Raw genomic sequence first — 23,771 nt, forward strand, 5'->3', positions numbered from 1 at the left:
GGATGGACCTAGAGTCTGTCATACAGATTGAAGTAAGTCAGAAAGAGAAAAATAAATACCGTATGCTAACACATATATATGGAATCTTAAAAAAAAAAAAAGGTTCTGATGAACCTAGGGGCAGGACAGGAATAAAGATGCAAACATAGAGAATGGACTTGAGGACGCAGGGAGGGGGAAGGTAAGCTGGGACAAAGTGGCAGAGTGGCATGGACATATATACACTACCAAACGTAAAATAGATAGCTAGTGGGAAGCAGCTGCATAGCACAGGGAGATCAGCTTGGTGCTTTGTGACCACCTAGAGGGGTGGGATAGGGAGGGTGGGAGGGAGATGCAAGAGGGAGGGGATATGGGGATGTATGTATACATATAGCTGATTCATTTTGTTATACAGCAGAAACTAACACACCATTGTAAAGCAATTATACACCAATAAAGATGTTAAAAAAAAGAAGTGGTTGAGAAATTAAAAATAAAAGGCATTTAAAGGACACCTGCATACAGTTGACATAAGTGTAGGCAATTAGAACGCATGAAGTCATCGTCAGCACACGGATGGGGTGATCTGTGCAGTATTCCATCTTTTCCCTTGTCAGCATGAAGCTGTGATATCACCCAAACCACTGCATGTCTTTCTCCGCAGGGAGGCTAACCCATCTTGTTAACATCCAGCCATTGTGATTTGCCTCGCATTTCTTGAAAACTGCAATTCAATTATTTGAGAATCTTTTCTGCAGAAAGACAAACATTTTTTTCTAACAGGAAATTTTGCACAGTTGGCTTACTAGAATAATCAGCTACTGTGCAAACTAGAATTTTTCTTAATTTGCCTAATTAAAAGAATCAGTTCATCCATATCCAGTCGTATAGCAATTATTGTATTTCTTGAGTCTTAGTGACTTTTTTAATTCAAAGACTCAGAAGTCAAAACACTGCAAAGGGCAAAGTTACTCTTCAGCTCCTTGAGAACCTCAAGCACTGAGAAGTAAAAAGACAGTGTCGGGGGACACTGTCGGGGGAAGAGAAGGTGGTCTTAGAAGAACAAGATGTTACACAAGTAGAAATTAGAGGGAAAAAATCTGCTGCAATAGTGGGATTCTATGTCAACTCTTGTGGCTTGAGACTATTTACTGAATGCTATACCCTGTGAGTAAACTTATTTCAGCCCCAGGAAAGGATGGCTGCGAGTTCATTTGTGTTGCTGTGGTCCTGATATAGAGGTAAAAACTGCCATTCAGCTTCCTCCTTGCACCTGGAGAATCCAAACAAGCCTGTGTTCTGGTTCAGCCTTTCGCAGGTACTGGCCGCGCTATTTTGGGCAAAGGTCTAAATCTCTCTAAGCCTCGCTTTCCTTATCTTTTTAAAACAAGTAATTATAGCACCTGCTTTATGCATTGCTATTAGGATTTCATGAGATGATACTATCTATGTCAGATACTTAACCCAATGCTCAGAGCATAAGCTCCTCAGTAAAGGTCAGCTACTATTATTGTGAATAGAAGTATAATAATATTTAAGAATAATTCATCACATATAGACTGCTGAGAGAAAGCCTAAGATACTTTTCTCTGTAGCTATAGATAAGGCTCTTTTGTGAGTGAAAGGAAATGACTGATTCTTGTCAATTGTGGGGCTGGGCCTTTTCAGAAGTGATGAAATACAGGAAGGAATTCTAGTTCTGGCTAACCAGGAGTCTGGTAATTTTCCAGAGATGTTTTCTTTGTCAGATAAAACAAAAAGAGAGGCCACCCTATTTTATATTCAAAGTTTTAAAACCCTCCAATTGTACATTCATTCAGACTCAATATACAATTAAAATTTTTGTTTCTTATTTCATGGCAGTTCCCTGATCTATTCTCTTGTTATTTATTTATTTATTTTTTCTGGAAACCTTTTCCAGGTCTGCTGTTATCTTCCTTGAAAAATATTCAGCAGAACTCCATAAAATATTTCACCATGGTTTTAGGCTAGAATAGAATAATATTTTTCTATTTTGCCATAGTTGTAATATTTTCCTTAAACTTTTGGTTACAACATCACTGCAGTGACTCCAACAGAATCCCCTTTCTTGAATTCTAACATTTTGTGAAATCATTTAGAAGAATTTTCAGTTGGTCTGGGTAGATTTGTCCTAGTAGAATGAAAAGGTTTCACATAAACAAAAACCTTAGTTATTTTGAGGATTTTATGAGTGTGGATAATGAGAAGTGAAAAATCATTTAACATGGCTTGCTGCATAAATAGGATTATGAAAATGAAAGAAAATTGTAAAGAAAATTTAAGGGCTAACCTAGGAACATTTATTAACAGTGTGTGCTGTTAGAATGAACGATAATCTCCTGAGAAATGTTTGAACATTTCATGAGTTGAGATATTTATAACTAGACTTAACCAAGTAAATAAGATAAGCAGAGGGAATAATCTGGCACTGATAGGGAATATACTAGTTGATTTGATGCGTCTTTTGCATCTTAAAATTCACATAACATGTTTTCTTTTGCCTCTGGTTTTGGGTGCTGTGGGTATTGTCATTTATGTATGAAAGAAAGAATCAGGACAGTTCCATGCTCATGCTCTGGAAGCCCCACTTGCAGCGGGCTCTTTGCCAGGCCACACTGGAAAAAGTAGTCTTCCTGTAATTTTGTGCTTTCCTTTTTGCTATGCCATATAGTTATAATTCTATAAAGTAATTAAAAAATGGAAATTATATAAAGAAAATTATTGTGGTATCTCAACCTGTGCATTGGGTAGGTTCTTGAAAAAGAATATAAATAAAATAAAACCAGGAACAAACAGGAGGTGGATGGATACTTGAGAAGCATAGGAAAGATGCCAAAACCTAATTTATGCAGAAAAGAAGTTTTTGTTGGTGGTAGGGATGGAGAGTATTGTGACCAACATTGAATCATAACATGGAAAGACAAATCTGAAAGGAGGCAAGAGCAAGGGTAAGACTGCTACGGAAAATTCAAGGTCAAGATTTGCAGGAGCTAATGAAGATGGCAGCTAGAACGGGTGTTTAATTGCTGAGGACTTTTTTCTTTGTCCTTTTTACTTGTTCAAAAACTCTAGAAATACTTGTTAGTTCAGTGTAAATTACTCAAAATTGTTATAAGTATTTTCTGATTCCTAGGATATTGTTCATCTGACAGTACACTGTTTATTGCCCAACATATGGGGAGGAAAAGTAGGAAGAGAGATGACCATAGACCTAAAAGAGGGAGGTTTGGAATAAAATTTGGTCTTTCTTTTCTTCACACTGTAGTCAGAAAATTCCATGCAAAGTGTTGCTGACAAATTACTATGCAAGGAAAAGTAAATGTATTTCATGAACTATGTTAGGATGATTTATTTATTAAATAGAAGAATCTGTGCCCCGAATAACATTGATTCAAAAAAAAAAAAACAAACCAAAACAGTTCTAAATCTGATGTGAATCTTCAATTTCTTTACACCATTTTCTTGAGGAGCACTTTCTTCAAAGGATATGCATTGGAACGAAGCAAAAGCATTCTTGGCTTCATTCAGAAAGTTTGTTATTTACATGTCCCAACCTTCTTTGGCTGGTTTAATAATGAAATTGATATAAGAGATTAATAGGAGAAAAACAAATTTAATTTTATACATACAGGAGTCCCATGAAAATATGAGACCTGAATGGCAGCCAGGTAATTGAAGCTTATATAAAACCTTGAGCTAAGGAAAGGGGTATGGGTCTGGGGATACAAGGGGGAGGAAGGCCGTTCACAGGAAGGCAGAGGAAATGTTTGAAAAACAAATGTTGTCCTATTACAGATTACGTTTCTTAGGTAAAACGTATCTCTCTTCCTGGTATAGGCCCTCTTTCCAATGTAAATTTAGGCAGTTGATGGGGAGGAAAAGAGCTTTACCTGAGTCTGCTGGGTTTTGATTGCCTTTAGTTCAAAACAATCCACATGCCAAAGTGGCATATTTGTGGTCATGTATTCTGCCCCCACCCCCAACTAACTATTAAGAAGCCTACAGGGGCTTCCCTGGTGGCGCAGTGGTTGAGAGTCCGCCTACCGATGCAGGGGACGCGGGTTCGTGTCCCGGTCCGGGAAGATCCCACATGCGGCGGAGCGGCTGGGCCCGTGAGCCATGGCCGCTGAGCCTGCGCGTCCGGAGCCTGTGCTCCGCAACAGGAGAGGCCACAGCAGTGAACGGCCCGCGTACCGCAAAAAAAAAAAAAAGCCTGCAAAGTGCCAGATGCCTTTCTGTTATCTGCCTGCTACTCCTGTGAGCACAATGGACAGAATTTGGCCAACTCTGACTAAATGTTTATTTACTATTGTTCAACTCTGGGACTTTTAACACATTAAGTCTGTAATGGTCCCTGTTCAGACTACATCCTGTTTTCATAACCGGTATCCTTAATAATTAGCCCTGTTGCTTCTCAGAAAGATTTTTAAATGAGTCATCATTTTACAAGGTCTGCAGCAGGTTAATTATTTTGGGAAGAGTAGTTTTGCTTAGCAACCTAATTTCAGTTGCTGTGTGAGTTTTGCAAGAGTGCCTATGGAAGAAGACAGATGAATGAATTTCTCCAACTCTGTAGTATGAAGTGAAAAAACATGAATTTAGAAAACATTTGTAAAACTGTCTGGGTCATCTGCTTTCCAAGGTGGCCCCTTCACTTCCAATTTGCATGTGTTTAAGAACTTAGAAAAAAGCCATATAGAGAGTAAGTATTTAGGGTCACACCTGGATTCAAATCCTAGCTCTTCTATTCCCTAGGAGTAACTGTGTGATCCAGAAAAAGATATTTAATCTCTTTAAACCTCAGTGGCCTCATCTGTAAAACTGAGAATAATAGCACCCACTAGGGTTGATGAGAATATTAATTTAATTGAGATGTTGTATATAAAATGCTTAGCACACTGTGTAGCACTTAAGAAACAGTGAGAGCTGTTAGAATACAGAAGAGTATGAATGTCACTAAATGTGATACATGAAAGTCTGTTCCTGTCTGGACTCTATCTCCTACTAAGTAGAATAAAGTGGTTTAAAGTGGATATTATTGAGGGCAGGCTTGGTTACACTATTGAGAAATTACGTTTTTCTCCTTCTTACATGTTGTCCAATTCCTTTCTAAAACATTTCTTGACTAGTTTGCTATCTCTGAGTACTTTTGCAATCCTGAGATAGAACAGGTGCTGATGGCTGACTTTGTTGTGGAGGTAAAGATAGGTAAATGCCACTTTCTGTGTGTTTGCAAATATACTTAAGTGCATGTAATATATAGATAGATATGCATTTGTCCTATTTTACAAATATCCTAATACTATAGATCCTATAAAAGATACAGGAAATCCAGGGAAAAAAGACACAAGCACATGTTAGAGTCAAACACAAATGTTGCGTATGATTAACTTTCAGACATTACCATCTTACTTCCCGTGCCTTGGGAAATATTGCCTGGAACTTCCATTAACGCATGATCTAAATTGAAGTTGTTAAATCAATATTTGATGTACCATTCCAAAGAGCCTTAAGATCTAACAGAGAAATTATTTCAGATCAAAGAAATTCACATGTGGCATGGAGTCATAGGGAATCACAATTCAATTTGGGAAGCCCATGTGTCTTAGTTATGATGTGTAACAGGTCAAGAGTTAAATTTGAAACTGTGGGAGGAGGAAAAATAATTTTCCCTTTACGCTTCTAAGATTCTTGGCTGATATAACTCTGTAATAAAAATACAGATTAGTAGGAGAAAACAAACAGAAGTTTAATAACATGTATACCTCTGGTATACATGGGAGAGACCCAGGAAAACCACGTAACTCTCTGAAATGGCCCAAGCCATCACCTTAAATACCAGCTTCAGCTAAAGACAAAAGAAAGATGTCGGGAGTTGGGGAGCCACTTATGAGAGGTTATGAAGAAACCACAGTAAACAAGGAAAGCAGCGTAAATGCAGATTTAAGTCATTGCCTTCTGCATTGATAAGAGTTTCTAGAGATTTTAGAGTCATCCTTCTCTTCCTGGTACAGCAAGGGAGACACCCTTACAGAGATTTCCCTTATAAATGTAAATATGTCTTTAAAAAGGGTAATTTCTACCCAGGTTTCAGAGCTTCACATGTGTCTGCTGTTTCTTAAAAATAATGAGTTTAAAGTAATCAATATGCCAAAGAGGCATATTCAGGGTGGTGTATTGTGCTGACATTCAAAACCTTCTATTCGTCTCGTCCTTTTTTTTTGGCTTGGGATTTAAGTCAGCCCACTCTGCCACAGACAAGCTGTGAGAAAATACAGTAGGTCTGCTCTAAAGTGCTCTGGCTTCCATTACAAAGAAACATTTATTCTTTGTTCACCAGCAAAGCACAAAAATGCTCTAAAATTTCAGGAACTAATCACTGAGTAAACCAGAAAACACGGCACTAGTATTAAGGACCACATTTTCAGTTTATAGTGTTCAAAATTAGGGTGCTATAGAAAGTTCACACACACACAAAAGGGTGCATCTGGTTGTAAGGGTTCAGTTCAAAAAAGGAGCATGAATGTAGATTTCAAGATTTGTTAGAAGAATTGAATGTTCACTATCTAAAAGGAAACATCACACTGTATTTATTTTTCTATTATAAACCTAGTGTTTTGAAAAGCTTTCCTTGGTTTCTTAACTATGGTTGGGTTCATAAAGGAAATTTACTTTCAGAAAACAAGTCTCTGTATTTTCTCTGGAATGAGTAATGAAAATCTTGCTGCTTAGCTGTTCAAGGGAAGGACTATTTATACTGTGAGTTTTAAATAAGCCCATGCACTAAGCTACTCTATTTAAGGGTTTAGGCGAATTTTATGGTACCACCCCCAGGATATTAGAGCTATCTTCCCGGAACTTGGAGGCTTAGCCTTTGAGCTCAGTGTGTTTGTTTGTATCATACCTGTTAGTCAAGTTCTTTTGCTCAGAGATTGACACAGACTCTGCAAAGCGTTCAAAATGGAATGACTCAAACGTGCTCCCCATGGGACAGATTAACTGCTGTTTTTGTCTTTTTTTCTTTACTTTACCTCAAAATATTTTTAAAAATTTTGATTTTGAAATTGATCTGTTTTCTCCCAATTCTTTGTACTCTTGTTCTTATTACTGTAAATGACTGACATTAAAAAACAAAACAAAAACAAAACACCTGCTTTTGAAAAAGAGGCTGTGGAAAAATAGAATTCCATATCACTAAAAACTACCCCCCCTTCCCTTGGCTTTTCCCATTTTCTCTCTCCACTTCAAGCCCCGCCAACCCTCACTCTATGTGGATTTTTCTGCACATTGTGACTTCCAACTTGTTCCTGGCAGGGTTTGAGGTTTGCATTTTCTGATAGACAATTTAGAATCATTTTAAAAAAAAACCTTTTTATTTTATAAAAGCTTTAGATTCACAGAATTATTGCAAAGATAATACTGGGGGTTCCCATACACCCCACCCCCAATTTCCTCTGTAATTAACACCTTAGTTAGTGTGGTACATTTGCTATAATTAATAAACCAATACTGCCACATTATTATTGACTAAAGTCCATGTTTTATTCATAGTTCCTCAATTTTTCCCTAATGTCTTTTTTCTGTTTCAAGATCCCATCCAGGATGCCACATTATGTTTAGTTCTCATGTGTTCTTAGCCTTCTCTTGGCTGTGACAGTTATTCAAATTTTCCTTGTTCTGATGACCTTGATAGTTTTAAAAATTACTGGTCAGGCATTCTGTAGAGTGTCTCTCAGTTGGGATCAGCTTGATGTTTTTCTCATTGTTAGACTTGGGTCACGTTTTGGAGAAGGAAGGTCACAAAGGTAAAGTGCCATTCTTATCACATTCTATCAAAGATACTTGACAGAATCAGCAGTGCTGTCATCGTGACTTGGCCTTGCTGATGTTCACCTTGATTACTTGGCTTGACATGTTTGTGAGGTTAGAATCACATTTCCATCTTTTCCTGAAGATGGTCAAAGTATTTTCCTGCAGTTTTTAACGACACGCTCATTAAAGCTGTAAGGAAGCTAACTTGGGACTGATCTTTTGGTTCTTCTTTCTTGGTGATGTTGTAAAGCTGCTATTAGTTTCTGAGTAGTTAGACAAAAATAATTTCAGTGGTGGTAAAAACATCTTATCTTTTTTCACGTGTTGTAGGTGGGAATGAGATCCCGAAACCAGGGTGGTGAAAGTTCATCCAACGGGCATGTCTCCTGCCCCAAGTCCTCCATCATCAGCAATGCTGATGATAAAAGTCTCTCGGAAGATACAAAAAAGAAGAACAAATCAAATAGAAAGGAGGAAGATGTCATGGCCTCAGGAACTGTCAAACGACACCTAAAACCATCTGGAGAAAGTGAACGAAAGAATAAGAAATCCTTGGAGTTATCCAAAGAAGACCTCATCCAGCTACTGAGTATAATGGAAGGGGAGCTGCAGGTAGAGTCCAATTTTTTCAATTGTTGTGTCTCTAGTCTGAAGTTATAAAATAAGAGATTATGAACCTGTCTACCTCACTGGATTGTGAACTTCATGGGGAAAAGGACTGTCTTCCTTATTCATTCCTGCATCCCTAGTGCCTGGCACAAGTTTGCACTGAATACGTTTTTTGTTGAATGAACGAATAAATGAATAGATGCTGATTCTAACATCAAGCTTCTCTAGAAGCAGAAAATTTCTTCATGACATAATTTTGATAATAATTTAACACCTAGTAGTAGGTAATCAATGAGAACATCTAATTTAGCCCTTGACTGTGGTTGCAAACTGTGAAAAGGTCATGATTATTAGAAGGCAGAGTTAAGATCAATTGCTACTTTTGCTTTTTTCCAGAAGGTAGAGTAAAAGAGAGATAAAGAGGTAGAGGGAGAGACAGAGAGACAGAGAGAAAGAGAAGGAAACTTTGTTTAAACCAGTCTTACTCTTTTCTCTCTTCTTTGTGACTTTCAGCTTTAATTTTCTACAAGGTCATAGGAGTTGAGATGCACTCAAATCAGCAGAGCATTGTATTGTGAAAACTTGATACTTTCACAAAGCATTTTCAAGTCTATTATCTCATTTGATCTCAATAATAATGTGGGTATCATTATCTATAATTTATAATGAGGAGACAGGCCCAGAAGGGTTAATGGGTTGTACAGATCTCATCTTAGGCCCCCTGATTCTTGGTCCAGGGCACCTTCCACTATCCATCCCCACCAACCTTCTGTGGCTACCAGGTCCCCCACTAAGAGAATGTTTTTTTGGGTTTTTTTGGTGGTACATGGGCCTCTCACTGCTGTGGCCTCTCCCATCGTGGAGCACAGGCTCCGGACGTGCAGGCCCAGCGGCCATGGCCCACGGGCACAGCCGCTCCGCGTCATGTGGGATCCTCCTGGACTGGGGCACGAACCCGTGTCCCCTGCATCGGCAGGCGGACTCGCAACCACTGCGCCACCAGGGAAGCCCTAAGAGAATGTTTTTAAGGATCCAAGAGGGAGCTGGGATTCTTCTGAGTTTCTGAGCCTTGGACGGTTATATTTCTCCAAGTGGGGAAACAATAACTTTTTTTTTTTTGAGGAGAGGATGATTTAAGAGTGAGGTTGCTGTTTTCCTTTTTGTTTTTGTTAGGTTCTTAACTTGCATAAGCCTCTAGGGGAATACCAAAAATTGAATGAGATGAAGCCTTTGTTTGGTGCTGTTATCATCAGACATATTACTTGCAACCTATCCTAAACTAGGGGGATCTGATCTGTTCCTGTTCTAATCTGTGAGTGCCTACAGATAAGGAAACCCCTGGGGTAAAGAGAAATAGAAAACATGCAAAACTCAAATTAAAAACAAACAAGTGCGATTGAGCTTACCATTTATAGACTGAGAAAAATCACCTTTGCATTTCACAGCAAAAGATGAAAATTTCCAGAGCACCACCATTACTAAAAATAGCTTCACCACTGCCAGAAATGTGGTTATTGTTCTATTAACATTTATTGTTTAAGGAGGCAGAGTATATTAGTCCAATTTTTTAAGCTGCTTCCAGCCTACAGCTATTGACCTGAGTGGAAGGTACAACAGTGACCTAAGAAATCTTCACAAAGCACTTGTCATCAGCTTATTTCCTCCAGGCACGGTGGCTTGTGTGAAGCCTGTGGCTCTTCTAGACTCTAATATCTGTAGAAGGATGTCATATCATGGTAGATTGTGGACTGTATTTAGGATTCACGTGGCTTTTATGTTCATGGTGTTTCCAGATATGGTTCCAGAGCCTAGGCATGCAAACTACAAGCCCATACACCCAGGACATTAAAGAAATTAAGTAGAAGGCGCCAAAGAAATGCATTTTGCTCTCCCTTAATCTTTGTGAATACAGGATACCTTACCTTCCAAAACTGATGTATTCCTGAGCAGCAATACATAAGGAAAGAGTGTAAGATATTTGTAGGGGAGGCAGTGGAGAAATGAAGGACCTGATATTATAAGGAATTTCATGGTGAGTTCATTTGCAAAGCAAATACTCCATCCCCCCATATATTTATATGCACACACATACATATGTAAGTATCTGTACTTGTAAATGCAGATTTTGCAATACTAGATTTGTTAAAAACGAGACTGTTCCTATATTTAGAGGCATATTTATATTTCCCATATTTACATTTCATCGTCACAGGAGGGGGTGTGTGTGTTGTAGCTAAGAGTGGAAGGGAGTCGGCATTAGCAAATGTGAGTGGGCTGGTGAAAATGTGACAGCTATGGGCCAGGTTTGCCACAATAGAGACAAGCAAAAAAAACCTCTATCTAAAGATCTGGCACTGAGAAGAGAGACAGAGAGTTTAGGTACCCTCGGCTCAGGCCTATATGCTCTTCAGCCTGACATTTATGAGCATTTAGTGAGTTGTCTCCCGGACCTCAAAGGCCACGTATCACCTCCCTTTATGGAGCAGCTGTGTTATGACTCAAATACACTTCCTCTGCATGTGCTGTTCCGAGGTTCTATAAAGTATCAGGGCTGACAAGCAGCTTTGAGGTGTCTATCCACCTCCTTTATATTTCAAGTGTGAAACTGACACTCAGACAAGTTATGTGACTTGCCCAAGGTCGCACAGCAATTTAGTTAACATTTGCTCCAGATCCAGATTCTGTGTCTCTCAGTTCAGTTTCCCTTCCTTTCTAACACTTCCACTCGGGGGATGTGCAGGGGTGGGCTCTAGGACCTTTATATTTATTCTTCGTCTTCAGGATTTCTTTGAAGTAGACTCACTCTGTGAACTCCAGGGCCAAAGCCATTTTGTGAAATGATGAGAATTTTTTTTTTTTTTTTTGCGGTACGCGGGCCTCTCACTGTTGTGGCCTCTCCCGTTGCGGAGCACAGGCTCCGGATGCGCAGGCTCAGCGGCCATGGCTCACGGGCCCAGCTGCTCCGCAGCATGTGGGATCCTCCTGGACCGGGGCACAAACCCGCGTCCCCTGCATCGGCAGGCGGACTCTCAACCACTGCGCCACCAGGGAAGCCTGAGAATTTTTTAGGTAAGAGAAAGTGAGGAAGGTTTCTTTCACATCAAGGAAGTGGACCATGACCTGAGCCTTGCATTTTGGTGTGATCTTGATCTTGAGAAAACTAGGGAGGCGGGGAGGAGTGTCACATGGCCACGGGCTGGGCACCACGCAACCCTGGGGCTTCATATTCACTGTTCTATGAGGGTCAGACTTGTGGGGGACTGGAACCACGGGTCAAAATCAGGAGGGTGACACACAGAGAGAAAGGCTTATAATATTGGGGAGATGAGACCGAGATCAAGTCTGCCTGTAGGAGATGTACCCTGGAAGTGACTTGGGGGGAAACTAGGAGATGGAGGTTCACTCAGGCTCTTCATGCCAGTTTTCTTTTTCTTAGGCTTCTTTTTGATCTCACTCATTCTCTATAGCCAGGGTTTTGGACATTATAGACAATTCTCTTTGTTTTCTGGTACCAGTACTCTGCCGTCTTTGGAATCTGTTGTGTGATCTATGGGAATTTGTTGAACCAACATTGTAGACAGAATGACCTTTGACCTTTATTGTTAGCATTGGCTTTTTGCAAAATTTGCAAATTGGCTGGTTTTTTGTTTGTTTTGTCTTGTTTTGTTTTTGCCAGTGAGGTGTCCAGTGAACTCTTGAGGTTCACCTTCACGACATGCATTAGAAATGGAGTTGCTCCTCCCAGGGATTTTTGCATTTTAGGGAGTCTTGTCTGGAACTGGTTATGTCATGCCCTTGGTCTTGGAGCGTGACATCTTCCAGACTTTTCAAGCCACACCTTAGCAGATGCAAGCTCGTCATTTCAGCACAATTACTGGCCGGCATTGCCTGCATAGAAGCAGCTGGGATGGTTTCCATGATTACACTTCTGTCCTTGACTGCTTCCAGTAACAAGTACTTTCTAATAAATTGGAACATTTTTACTCTCTGGGTGAAAAACTGCTTACATATTTCTTAGACTAAACTGAAATAATGAAATAGTACACCCAGACCATCACTTGGGCATCATGATTAATTTCCCCTTGTATTTGTCCAAAAATAGTGCTTTCAAGAAGCCAGTCAATTTGGCTGAAGTAAAAACGACAAAAGTTCAAAGGAAATGGTACTTACATCAAAAAGCCATAACACAGAATACTTGGCAGAAGGATATTCTTGTAGAATAATTCAAAAGCAGGATACTAATTGATTCTTTTTCTTGATGAAAAAAATATCTAGCTCTTTTATATAGTAAATTCCCTTGATATAGCCACTCAAATACGTATTAGAAAAACCAACCTCAAATTGACTTTCATCATGTTTTCCTTTGTCCTTATAGTTAGTTCTCTTCTACCTGTGCGTAAGGAGGCTCAGAGAAAACAAGATAGTAACTCTACGGTGCACTACCATTCCACTGGGCTTTGGTGTTCGCCAGGCTGAGTCAGAGGCAGAGTCACTACACAGTGAGAAATCTTCCTTCATCTGGGTGACCGGCAGAAGGAGTTGTTGTATTCCAAAGATAATTTATGAAACAGATAATATTGTTACTGAAAGCTCAGCTTCTCTGTACACCAGTGCCGAATCGAATCTCAGAGACAGTGTTCTGGGTGAAGTAGAAAAGGAGAGCTTTATTACTTTGCCAGGCAAAGGGGGACACAGCAGTCTCCTTTCTCCAAAACCCATGAGGGGTTGTGTCCCAACCCAAGAGGATTTGATAAGGAGTTTTACAACAGTACTTCCCAAGGATGGAGTTGCTGGCAAGATTAGGGTGTGTGCAGGGTCTCAGGTGGTCGGCCTCCTAATCTTTTATTTATTTATTTATGGCTGCATTGGGTCTTGCTGCATGCTGGCTTTCTTTAGTTGTGGTGAGCGGGGCTACTCTTTGTTGCAGTGCACGGGCTTCTCACTGCGGTGGCTTCTCTTGTTGTGGAGCACGGGCTCTAGAGCACAGGCTCAGTAGTTGTGGCACATGGGCTTAGTTGCTCTACAGCATGTGGAATCTTCCCAGACCAGGGCTCGAACCCTTGTCCCCTGCATTGGTAGGCAGATTCTTTTTTTTTGCCAAACGCGGGCCTCTCACTGTTGTGGCCTCTCCCGTTGTGGCCTCTCCCGTTGCGGAGCACAGGCTCCGGACGCGCAGGCTCAGCGGCCATGGCTCATGGGCCCAGCAGCTCTGCAGCATGTGGGATCTTCCCGGACCGGTGCACGACTCCGCGTCCCCTGCATCGGCAGGCGGACTCTCCACCACTGCGCCACCAGGGAAGCCCAGTAGGTGGATTCTTAACCACTGCGCCACCAGGGAAGTCCCCAGTCTCCTAATCTTGATGAGCTTCTCTTGTCCCTTTAATCTTGCCTCAGGTGGTTTCGTGGCTGCTCCTCCCTTGATTAGCAGCTGCTTGAATTTGCCCTTTGGATCTCAGGGAAGGTCACGGAGGCTGGAGTCTTGCCTACAAGAAACAGGGAACAAAAAAGGCCTCCATGCCTAGGAGCCCTACAAGGCCTCGCTCTGTTTCAATATGCCTGTGGATTGTTAGAAGTTTTCTCTGTTCTCTCCTTTTGGGGCTCCTAGCCATTTTCTTTAATATTGTTCACTAGTTTGGTTTTTTTCTTTTTTAACCTCACTACTACCTACTATAGGTGAGTCCTCTGTCCACTCTTTTTTCTCACCAAGAGAGTCTATTCATTCTTAAGGCATTAATTAATTCAAAATTGATTGATTTTCTGATATTTAAGAAACTGGAGGTCTGAAAAATGCAAAGGTGAGTAATAATAATACTCATAGCTAAAATCTGATGAGCTCCAACTATGTGTCAAGCGTGGTTTTCAGCACCGGCTATTACAGCAGTCATGAAGAAAGAGCTCCCAACCTGTAGGACAGATGAGAATGTACAGGAATGAATATTTTGTAGGGTAACTGCAATGCAAACTATGGGAGTACAAAGGTGGGAAAGATTGTGAAAATCTCAGGAGATGAGTGGAGGAAAGTTTCACTGAAGAACTGGACCTTGAAGGATTGGTAGGTCTTGGACAGGCAGAGAGGAGCTTAGGGACCACCCTGAGCAGAATCAAACACTGAGCGGGTGGAAAAGTATGGGTCGTGCTCATCAGTGAACAGTCTGCCTTCTGTGGAGAAGTATTCGGTGGAGAGAAAACTGCACCTCCATTTGGAGGCCACAAATAAGACATCCGAAAAACAACCGTCAGCAGGTGTGAAGAGGTGGAGGATGCAGAATCCAAGGGAGTCAAGACTGTCAAGAAGGACAGAGAGGTTGCTTCAGTCCAACCAGCAGAGAGTTTCAGTTGAATATGACTGAATAGTGTTTGTTGGGTTTGTGGGTCCAGAGGTCACTGGGAACATTTGCCAGGGCAGTTTCAGTGAGTGTAAGCCTACTGTCAGTGGTTGCAGAAGTGAAGGGAAGTTAAAGAACTAGAGGAATGGGCTTCCCTGGGGGCGCAGTGGTTGAGAGTCCGCCTGCCGATGCAGGGGACACGGGTTCGTGCCCTGGTCCGGGAAGATCCCACATGCCATGGAGCGGCTGAGCCCGTGAGCCATGGCCGCTGAGCCTGCGCGTCCGGAGCCTGTGCTCCGCCACGGGAGAGGCCACAGCAGTGAGAGGCCCGTGTACCGAACTAGAGTAACATGTTCTAGTGAAAATCCAGGAATTTAGAAAATCTTTTTTTGTCTGGAAGGGTTAATTAGATTTTTTTTTTTTTTGAACACAGCCGAAGAAGCTAAATTTCCCTTTTGTTTAGCATAGCAGTAAATCGTTCGTCTGGCACAGAGTATGTCCTTAGTACATTTGATGACTTCCTGCTTTGAAATCACCATGCTGCTTTTCTCTATTTGGGGGCTTTAAGTGAAACATGGGAGTATTAAAAAGTAAAAGGCTAAAACAGCATAACTTGAATGCCAGGTCCTGCAGGGAAGTGTTGTAGAACCCAGATGGTTTGGAAGTTGACCTTATTAGTGTTGACTCTGAGCCTTTGTTTACTCCCTGTCTGTGTATTTCCTGCTTTCTGGGGCTGTTGTGATTACTACACTCAGCCGATGTAGATGGTATTTGGAAAACTTTAGATAATGAAGGAGGAGAAAAATAGGATGGTAGCTAGAAGGAAACTCAGGTGAAGGGAGTGTTTTTAATGATGAAAGAGACTTTACGTGTTTTTGTGTTAAAGGGTTATAGAACCAAAAATGAGCAGGGTCAAAGGTATGGGAAAGAGCAAGGATTTTTGATGAAGCAATGTCTTGAAGGAGGCAGGGGGAGGGAATCAAAGGTATGGTTTTGTTGCAGGAAGGGGGACCTCTTCCAGAGCCCGAGCGTGGGCTCTTGTCTAACACCCGGAAATGAATTGTCCGAGGAGACACGTGTGCTGACAAAGCAAGAGGTGTTATTGGAAAGGGGAGCCTGAGCGGAGAGCAGCAGGGTAAGGGAACCCAGAAGAACTGCTCTGCCGTGTGGCTCGCACTCTCGGGTTTTACGGTAATTGGTTAGTTTCTGGGTTTTCTGTGGCCAATCATCCTGACTCAGGGTCCTTCCTGGTGGCGCACACATCACTCAGCCAAGATGGATTCCAGTGAGAAGGATTCTGGAAGGTTGGTAGGACATGTGGACTGGTGTCTCTTCTCTCCTTTTGACCTTTCCCTAATTCTTCCAGTTGGCCGTAGCTTGTTAGTTCCGCGTTCCTTACCAAGACCTCCTGTTGTAAGAGAACTGATGCAAGTGGTTCCTATCTTGCCTGACCAGGGCGGGTGGTTTCTTTCAGTGGTTCTCCTCACAGTCTGGGGGCTGACCTTGGTTTTGACCTTGAAAAGAAGGGAGAGCCTTCATCTTCTGTGACAGAGAGGAGAAAGAATGGGTGGGGATAAATATACCGTTTGTAGAGGAAGGTGGGCAATTGAGGGAGATCTCCCCAAAGCCTCGGCTTTCTCAGCAAGGAAAAGACAAAGTGATATTCTGCTGAAAATAAGGAGATGGGACCAAGCAGTGGTCTTAAGGATAAAGATGTACATGCCGTATTGCTACCGAGGGGAATGTCAAAGGAAGGAGACCGTGGACAAATAGAAACATTAATGAGTAGAGTTGAGGACTCAGCCAGCAGAGAGACCGTGTGTGTGCAGTGGCAGCCTGAGTGTACAGGGGAGATATATTTTATAGCTCTGGATCTGGGGTTGACGTTGTCCCAGTGGGTGCAGTGAAAGGACAGAAATGAAAGAAAGTGGAGTGTATTGGTGAGACAGTGCCCAGCAAGGAAGCGACATCCATGGGAGTGTGGGCCGGAGAGGGCTGGAGGGACCTGAAGCTGGACTTTTTGCACTTACGTTTTCTGTGTGGTGTGGTTTTAACTAATGCAAGGTCTTGGGTGCGGTCCTGGGAGTGGAAGTGAAGGCAATTAGAATTAATGAGGTCAAGGCATGGTAAAGTGAAGATATTGGCTAAAGTCGTGAATGTTGACACCTCCTAGGATGATGGCAGGATTTGGAGTGGAGAGCAAGTCTGTATCATTTAGTAAGTATGAGGGCTGGGGAGCAGAAGCTCAATAGATAATTGCTACCAGACGATTTCGTCGAAAATGCTTCTCTGATCATGTCATGCTGGCGCTTAGGAATTTACAAGAGGTCTCTAGACCCTGTCAGATTGAAATCTAAATTGATCAGACTGGTCCGTAAAAACTATTTATTAACAGGCTCCCCACCCACTCACCCCCACCCACCCTACCCCCCCACCCCCACCCCCACCCCCCCATAGCCATTAACTCTCTTTTTTTGTTTTCCTTAACTTGATCCTGACTATCCAATCAGGCAGTCTCAAATTCTTTCCCAGCCCTGACCTAGACACTCACACGTACAATCTCAAATACTAACACCATCCCAGTGTTTTTTCCCTTAAGCTTCTTTATATGTTTCTTCCACCTTAAGACTACTTACAGGACAGAAATTGGGGATCTTTAGGAAAATTCAGGGCATGTATTTGTCCTTATTCTATCTTATACTCCCTTCATGTACTAGTCAACGTTTCTTTTTTTCCTTTTTTATTAAAGGGTATTTTTTTAATAGCAGTTTTGGGACCACAGTAAAACTGAGAGGAAGGTACAGTGATTTTCCCCTATGCCCTCTGAACGCATGCATAGCCTCCTGTTACTATCAGCGTCCCCCACCAGAGTGGGACATTTGGCACAACTGATGCACCTACATGGACACATCATAATCACCCAAGGCCTGTAGTTTACCTTAGGGTTCATTTTCGGTGTTGTATACTCTATGGGTTTGGAAAATGTATTATGACATGTATATACTGTTATTAGCACCTTACAGGGTATTTTCACTGCTCTTAAAATCCTCTGTGCTCTGCCTATTCATCCCTCTCCCAACCTCTCACAGATTTCTTTTAGGGACCACCAAAGGCTTACCTCCTCTGTGAAGTATTTTCTAATTAATTACTTGCTCCCTGACACTTGTCTTTCTCCTGTCCTGAAATCCTGAAATATAAACCATAGTTCCCATACATACACAGTCCCCAGGTGTTTTATGTACTTACTTATATTTGCTGCCTGAAACAACTTGAGAGAAGGGATTGTGTCTTCTGCTTCTTTCGTGTGCCTCATTGTACCTAGAAAAGGGCTGGACGCGTCATTGTTTGTCTACTGGTAACTGATGATTAATCTCAGAAGGTCCTAATATTTGTACACCCTATGAGACCGTCATAAAATCCATTTTTTAATGTCTGCAAAAGACTTTGAACTATATAGAGAAAGTGTAAGTTCATAGTATACACAATGTTATTGATTTAACAGTAATGGTCCCAAATGTTTACAGTGACGTTCCTACTACCATACTAAGATTTTACTTTCCTGTCATCTTTAACGAGAGATGTCATAACTCCACTGGGAATGGTAATAATCTGTTCAGATGGAATTACCTAGAGCAACCAAGCACGATAGGTTTAACCTACAAGAGTTCCATTTATCACTTTTTTCCTTAGGGATGGGTTTTCTTTTCCTTAGTGAGTTCCATTTGTCACACGGTAAGGCTTCCCATGGAATCTCTGTGCTTCTGAAGAATGAGGCTTTTAGTTACTCTGCATGACTTTTTAAATTGATGACTCACCTGCACTTACTATGCTCCATCTTTAGAATCTTGGGCTGAGGTCACTCGGAGCGAGGCTGCCCAGTGAAACCTCATACCACCAAAATGGTCAGCATGCTGAGAATGGTAGGTCTTTGCTAAGTTTAGGAAGCAGCAAAGAGACAGGTTACTTTCTGATTAAAATCAAGACCAGATCTGATTCTTTGTTGAATCTTATGCCTCAGAATCTCATGTATCCAGTAGGATTGTCAGTATTTTGGCAAAGAGTTTTGGTGTCTGATTTTCATTGTTAGGCAGAATATTTTTAGTGCTCCTAATAGAATCAGAAAGTTGGCTTCTCTGCACTGAGAATAAGGTACTCATTGGCACTGTAGGCGAGAAGCTTGATTTTATTGAGAAATGTAAAAAAATTAATAAAGAAAATGTCCCACAAAATAAATCTTTTTATTATTTTATGAAACTTTGGACATGGGGAAATACTATACAGGGGTAGTATGTGAAAGATGCAGAGTCCTCCCATAAATGACTATAGCCTGTATTTTTTTTCAGTGAAAATGGTCTCGTTTACTTTTAGTAAAACAAACCACATCTAAATATCCAACTTATCTATGTAAATATTTCTCAATTATTTGGGCATGTTCGCTTATTACATGGAGCTGTTTTTAAATGAAATTAGACTTTGTACAGATAACTGTTATGAGAAATGTGTGTTAAATGGAGTAAGATTGGGGGCATAATAGATTTGTGATTCCGGGAGAGATGTCAGTTAGAATACTGACAGGTCAGATGCTCAGGGGAGAGGTAAGATCCAGACCTGTGGTGTCCAAAATAACTTTCTATAAAGAAGAAATGTTTTATATCTGTGCCGTCCTATATGGCAGCCACTAGCCACATGTGGCTTGTAAGCATTTAAAATACGGCTACTATGGCTGAGGAACTGAATTTTAAACTTTATTTAATAATAATTTAAATAGCCACATGTGGCTAGTGGCTACAACACAGATATAGAGAAACAAAGAGGGCACTCATCCGAAGAGACAGTAGTTGAAGCCAAGGGATAGAGAATAAAAGGAAAAAGTCAAGCCCAAAAAGAGACCCTTAGAGAACAACTATGGTTAAGAGGAGGAAAGAGAAAAGAACTGGTCAAAAAGGAAGAGAGGGGGCTTCCCTGGTGGCGCAGTGGTTGAGAGTCCACCTGCCGATGCAGGGGACACGGGTTCGTGCCCCGGTCCGGGAGGATCCCACATGCCACGTAGCGGCTGGGCCCGTGAGCCATGGCCGCTGGGCCTGCGCGTCCGGAGCCTGTGCTCCGCAACGGGAGAGGCCACAACAGGGAAAGGCCCGCGTACCGCAAAAAAAAAAAAAAAAAAAAAAAAAAAGGAAGAGAGGACATGATTAAAGAGAAAGGAAGACAGACCAGAACCACGATGTGTCGTGGGTTCCAGGGAGGAGAGAATTTCAGGAAGAAGACATTTAGAGTTGTCAGTGCTGCTGCAAAGTCAGAGGAGGGAAACCGAGAACAGCCATTTACTGAGCTAGCATTTGAAAGGTGCAGTTTCAAAGGAATGGTGAGTGTTGGTATCAGATTGCTGGTGCCCAGAAGTGCTCGGGCCAGCTTTCCTCTTGTTTGTGGATAGAGAGAGTTGGCAGGGCTGGATATGAGGGAATAGTAGGGGTGGGGGAAGGCTTTTTATTTGTTTTTGACCTTTTTTGGAAGGGAACACCTGAACAGGTTTTTAGGTGTTAGATACAGACGTCTTCCTGAAAAACTCCCTCCCCTCCCCTTGCTCCCTTTATCCCTCACAGATACTTCGATCTCTCTTACTTAGGCGATTGAGGTCTTCCCAACTTCTCTCCATCCCCCGAATCTCCATTCTTTGCCTCCCCTTTCTCCCCTTCCCCTTCACTCAGAGAGAAGTTTCCCTTTTTATCAAGGTTATTTCTGTTGACTTGATCGTACTTTCTTCCCAGACTAATTTACACACCTCTTTACCCTCCCCCCTCCCATCCCAAATCTCCCTCTCTCCTCTCCCCGGTCTTTATCCCCAGCTTGTTGGGGGCATGGAAACTTTCCACATAAGGGGAGCTAGACTGATCAAAGCTCCTGGGGTTCTTTAGACATGGAATTATGGTCTGTCAGCAAGGTCGTCATCGCCCAGGGAGTCTGGACATGAAATATTTAGGTCACTTATTCTCCTGACTATATGCCTACTTCCCTTCTCTCCTTCCACCCTACTCCACCCTAGGTAAATTCATCTCCATCATCTTCTATCTTGTTTGACTATTTTTAACAAAACTTCTACTTGTCCATGTTTTTCTTTTTAAGAACAATTTTAAATTACAGATTCCTAGAGGACAGACTCTGTGAAGCACTTGATAAATGCTTTTTGAAAATTACTTTGTAGTTCCAATTGGTAAATATAAAGGCTTTTTTTTAAAACAAAAAGTGGATTACCATTTTAATTTTTTTCTAAAGTAATGCATGTTAAACCCAGAGACTGGCTTTGGCAGAACCTTCAGCACAGTGACCAAGAGTCAGGCTGTGCCAAGGAAACATCAGGTGGTGGTGAACGTTCTGGTTTCTACCTTTCATGGTGTGGGGTTGGCCAAAAAGTTTGTTAGGGTTTTTCATAAGCTCGTATGGAAAAACCCGAACGAACTTTTTGGCCAACCCTATACCTTACCCCTGCATCACTTTATGCATTTTCTTGTTGGATATGTTAGGCCAATATTAGTTGCAGAACCATCTGTCACCCAGGGACCAGATGGCAACCTGCCCTGAAAACACTGTCATCATAAGCTCCTTCTTGCTGGGTGAAAGGAAGTCTGGAATTTTCTTTAACATGCTCCAGCCTTTCGTCCCCAAAAAAGTATATGAGGAGGTGAAGAGTGGTTCATTATACTAGTTTGTTCACCTTTGGTGTATGTTTAAAACTTTTTCATAATACAAAATTAGAAAAACAAATAAATGACAATAAAATGGCAGAAGATAATAATGTCTATATCACCCATTCGTCCTTCCTGTGCTACCTACTATATGCCAGGAACTTCACATTTGATTTAATAATCACACTAGCCCTGAAAAGTTAGATGAGGAATAAATAGAGGCTTAGATGGGTTAAGTAAACTCACCCAAGGATGACCTAGTAAGGTGTACCATGCCTTTCTGACCTTAAAGCCAGTGCCTATTGTATGCCAGAAAAATAATATGCCACTGCTGTTTTTGTAGTCCAAACGGAAGAGCAAGCTCACTGGAAAAGAGAACTCTGTTCCACAGATAAGGGTCAGAGCATTTATTATTTGCCAACAGAACTTTTTCCATACAAAACAACAAATTTTAAAATTTACAACTTGGAATAATGTTTTGGGTCTCTAAATCACAACTTGAATGAATGTTTAGGCTCCTTTCAATGAAACCGCACTGCTTCTTGGGTGGGATTAAACCCAGCCAAAACTCAGACTGGGACTTGAATCCACCTGCACCTCACATTGGGACTTGAACCCATGATCCCTGACTTAGGAAGGGACTCAAACCCACTGTCTTTTAATTGAAACCGCTCACCTGGTGTCAGGACTTACTTAAGCTCAGGTTCTATTGTCACAGAAAGAATTCAGTGTGAGGCAAAGTGACAGGCAAAGAGTGAGTTTATTAACAATGGACGCTGTGAGAGGTACAAGCAGGCTGGCAAGGGAGCACGGCCCTGAGAACAAAGGGCTACATTTTTATAATCCAAGGAAAAGTAGGGGAGATGTCAAGGCTTACATCATTAGTTCCTCCTTTGACCCTATATGGTCTAACCAGGACTGTCATGGTGCTATTTAAATTATATGTATATTAGCAAAAGGGTGGTGACATATACTAAAATGTGGTAATTCATCTCAAGTTTCGGTGTAATGTCCCCTTTCCCTTTTCACCTATATTCCTGTCTTGGCTACATGCAGAGATGCTACTCTTCAAGGACCATTAACTCCCTGATTCATGTAACAAGATTCAGACCCCATATCTATTGTCTTGTGTTTTAACTATCAGGGTTTGTGGCTTTGAGTGTGTCAGGAGCCTGAATGCACCTGGTCTTCCTTCAAGGTAGTGTAGATTGTTGCTAGGTTACTGGATTCTTTTCTTGAGTGGTCGTTAGCCTACAACAGTTTCCCAAACTCTCTTAAAATTCCCTTTCTGACTGGATAGGTACATGTAAAAGTATGAAATTAGAACACTCCCTAACACCATACACAAAAATAAACTCAAAATGGATTAAAGACCTAAATGTAAGGCCAGACACTATCAAACTCTTAGAGGAAAACATAGGCGGAACACTCTATAGCATAAATGACGGCAAGATCCTTTTTGACCCACCTCCTAGAGAAATGGAAATAAAAACAAACAAACGGGACCTAATGAAACTTAAAAGCTTTTGCACAGCAAAGGAAACCGTAAACAAGACCAAAAGACAACCCTCAGAATGGGAGAAAATATTTGCAAATGAAGCAACTGACAAAGGATTAACCTCCAAAATTTACAAGCAACTCATGCAGCTCAATAACCAAAAAACAAACAACCCAATCCAAAAATGGGCAGAAGACCTAAATAGACATTTCTCCAAAGAAGATATGCAGATTGCCAACAAACACATGAAAGAATGCTCAACATCATTAATCATTAGAGAAATGCAAATCAAAACTACAATGAGATATCATCTCACACCGGTCAGAATGGCCATCATCAAAAAATCTAGAAACAATGAATGCTGGAGAGGGTGTGGGGAAAAGGGAACCCTCTTGCACTGTTGGTGGGAATGTAAATTGGTACAGCCACTATGGAGAACAGTATGGAGGTTCCTTAAAAAACTAGAAATAGAACTACCATACGACCCAGCAATCCCACTACTGGGCATATACCCTGAGAAAACCATAATTCCAAAAGAGTCATGTACCAAAATGTTCATTGCAGCTCTATTTACAATAGCCAGGACATGGAAGCAACCTAAGTGTCCATCAACAGATGAATGGATAAAGAAGACATGGCACATATATACAATGGAATATTACTCAGCCATAAAAAGAAATGAAATTCAGTTATTTGTAGTGAGGTGGATGGACCTAGAGTCTGTCATACAGAGTCAAGTAAGTCAGAAAGAGAAAAAAACAAATACCGTATGCTAACACATATATATGGAATCTAAGAAAAAAAAAAAAGAGGTCATGAAGAACCTAGGGGTAAGACGGGAAT

At 41.3% G+C, this 23,771-nt stretch overlaps 1 protein-coding gene across 4 annotated transcripts in view; it reads left to right on the forward strand.

The window, feature by feature from the left end:
- Positions 1-23,771, forward strand: part of FILIP1 (filamin A interacting protein 1) — a 192,433-nt gene that overhangs the window by 75,965 nt on the left and 92,697 nt on the right. For all 4 annotated transcript variants that reach the window (XM_060168334.1, XM_060168332.1, XM_060168331.1 and 1 more), the window contains one exon: positions 8,146-8,427. In XM_060168334.1, the coding sequence (XP_060024317.1) occupies positions 8,146-8,427 (282 nt within the window). The remainder of the gene's footprint in view (positions 1-8,145; positions 8,428-23,771) is intronic.

This window comes from Lagenorhynchus albirostris, chromosome 12 (assembly GCF_949774975.1).
Source record: "Lagenorhynchus albirostris chromosome 12, mLagAlb1.1, whole genome shotgun sequence".
Taxonomy (NCBI): domain Eukaryota; kingdom Metazoa; phylum Chordata; class Mammalia; order Artiodactyla; family Delphinidae; genus Lagenorhynchus; species Lagenorhynchus albirostris.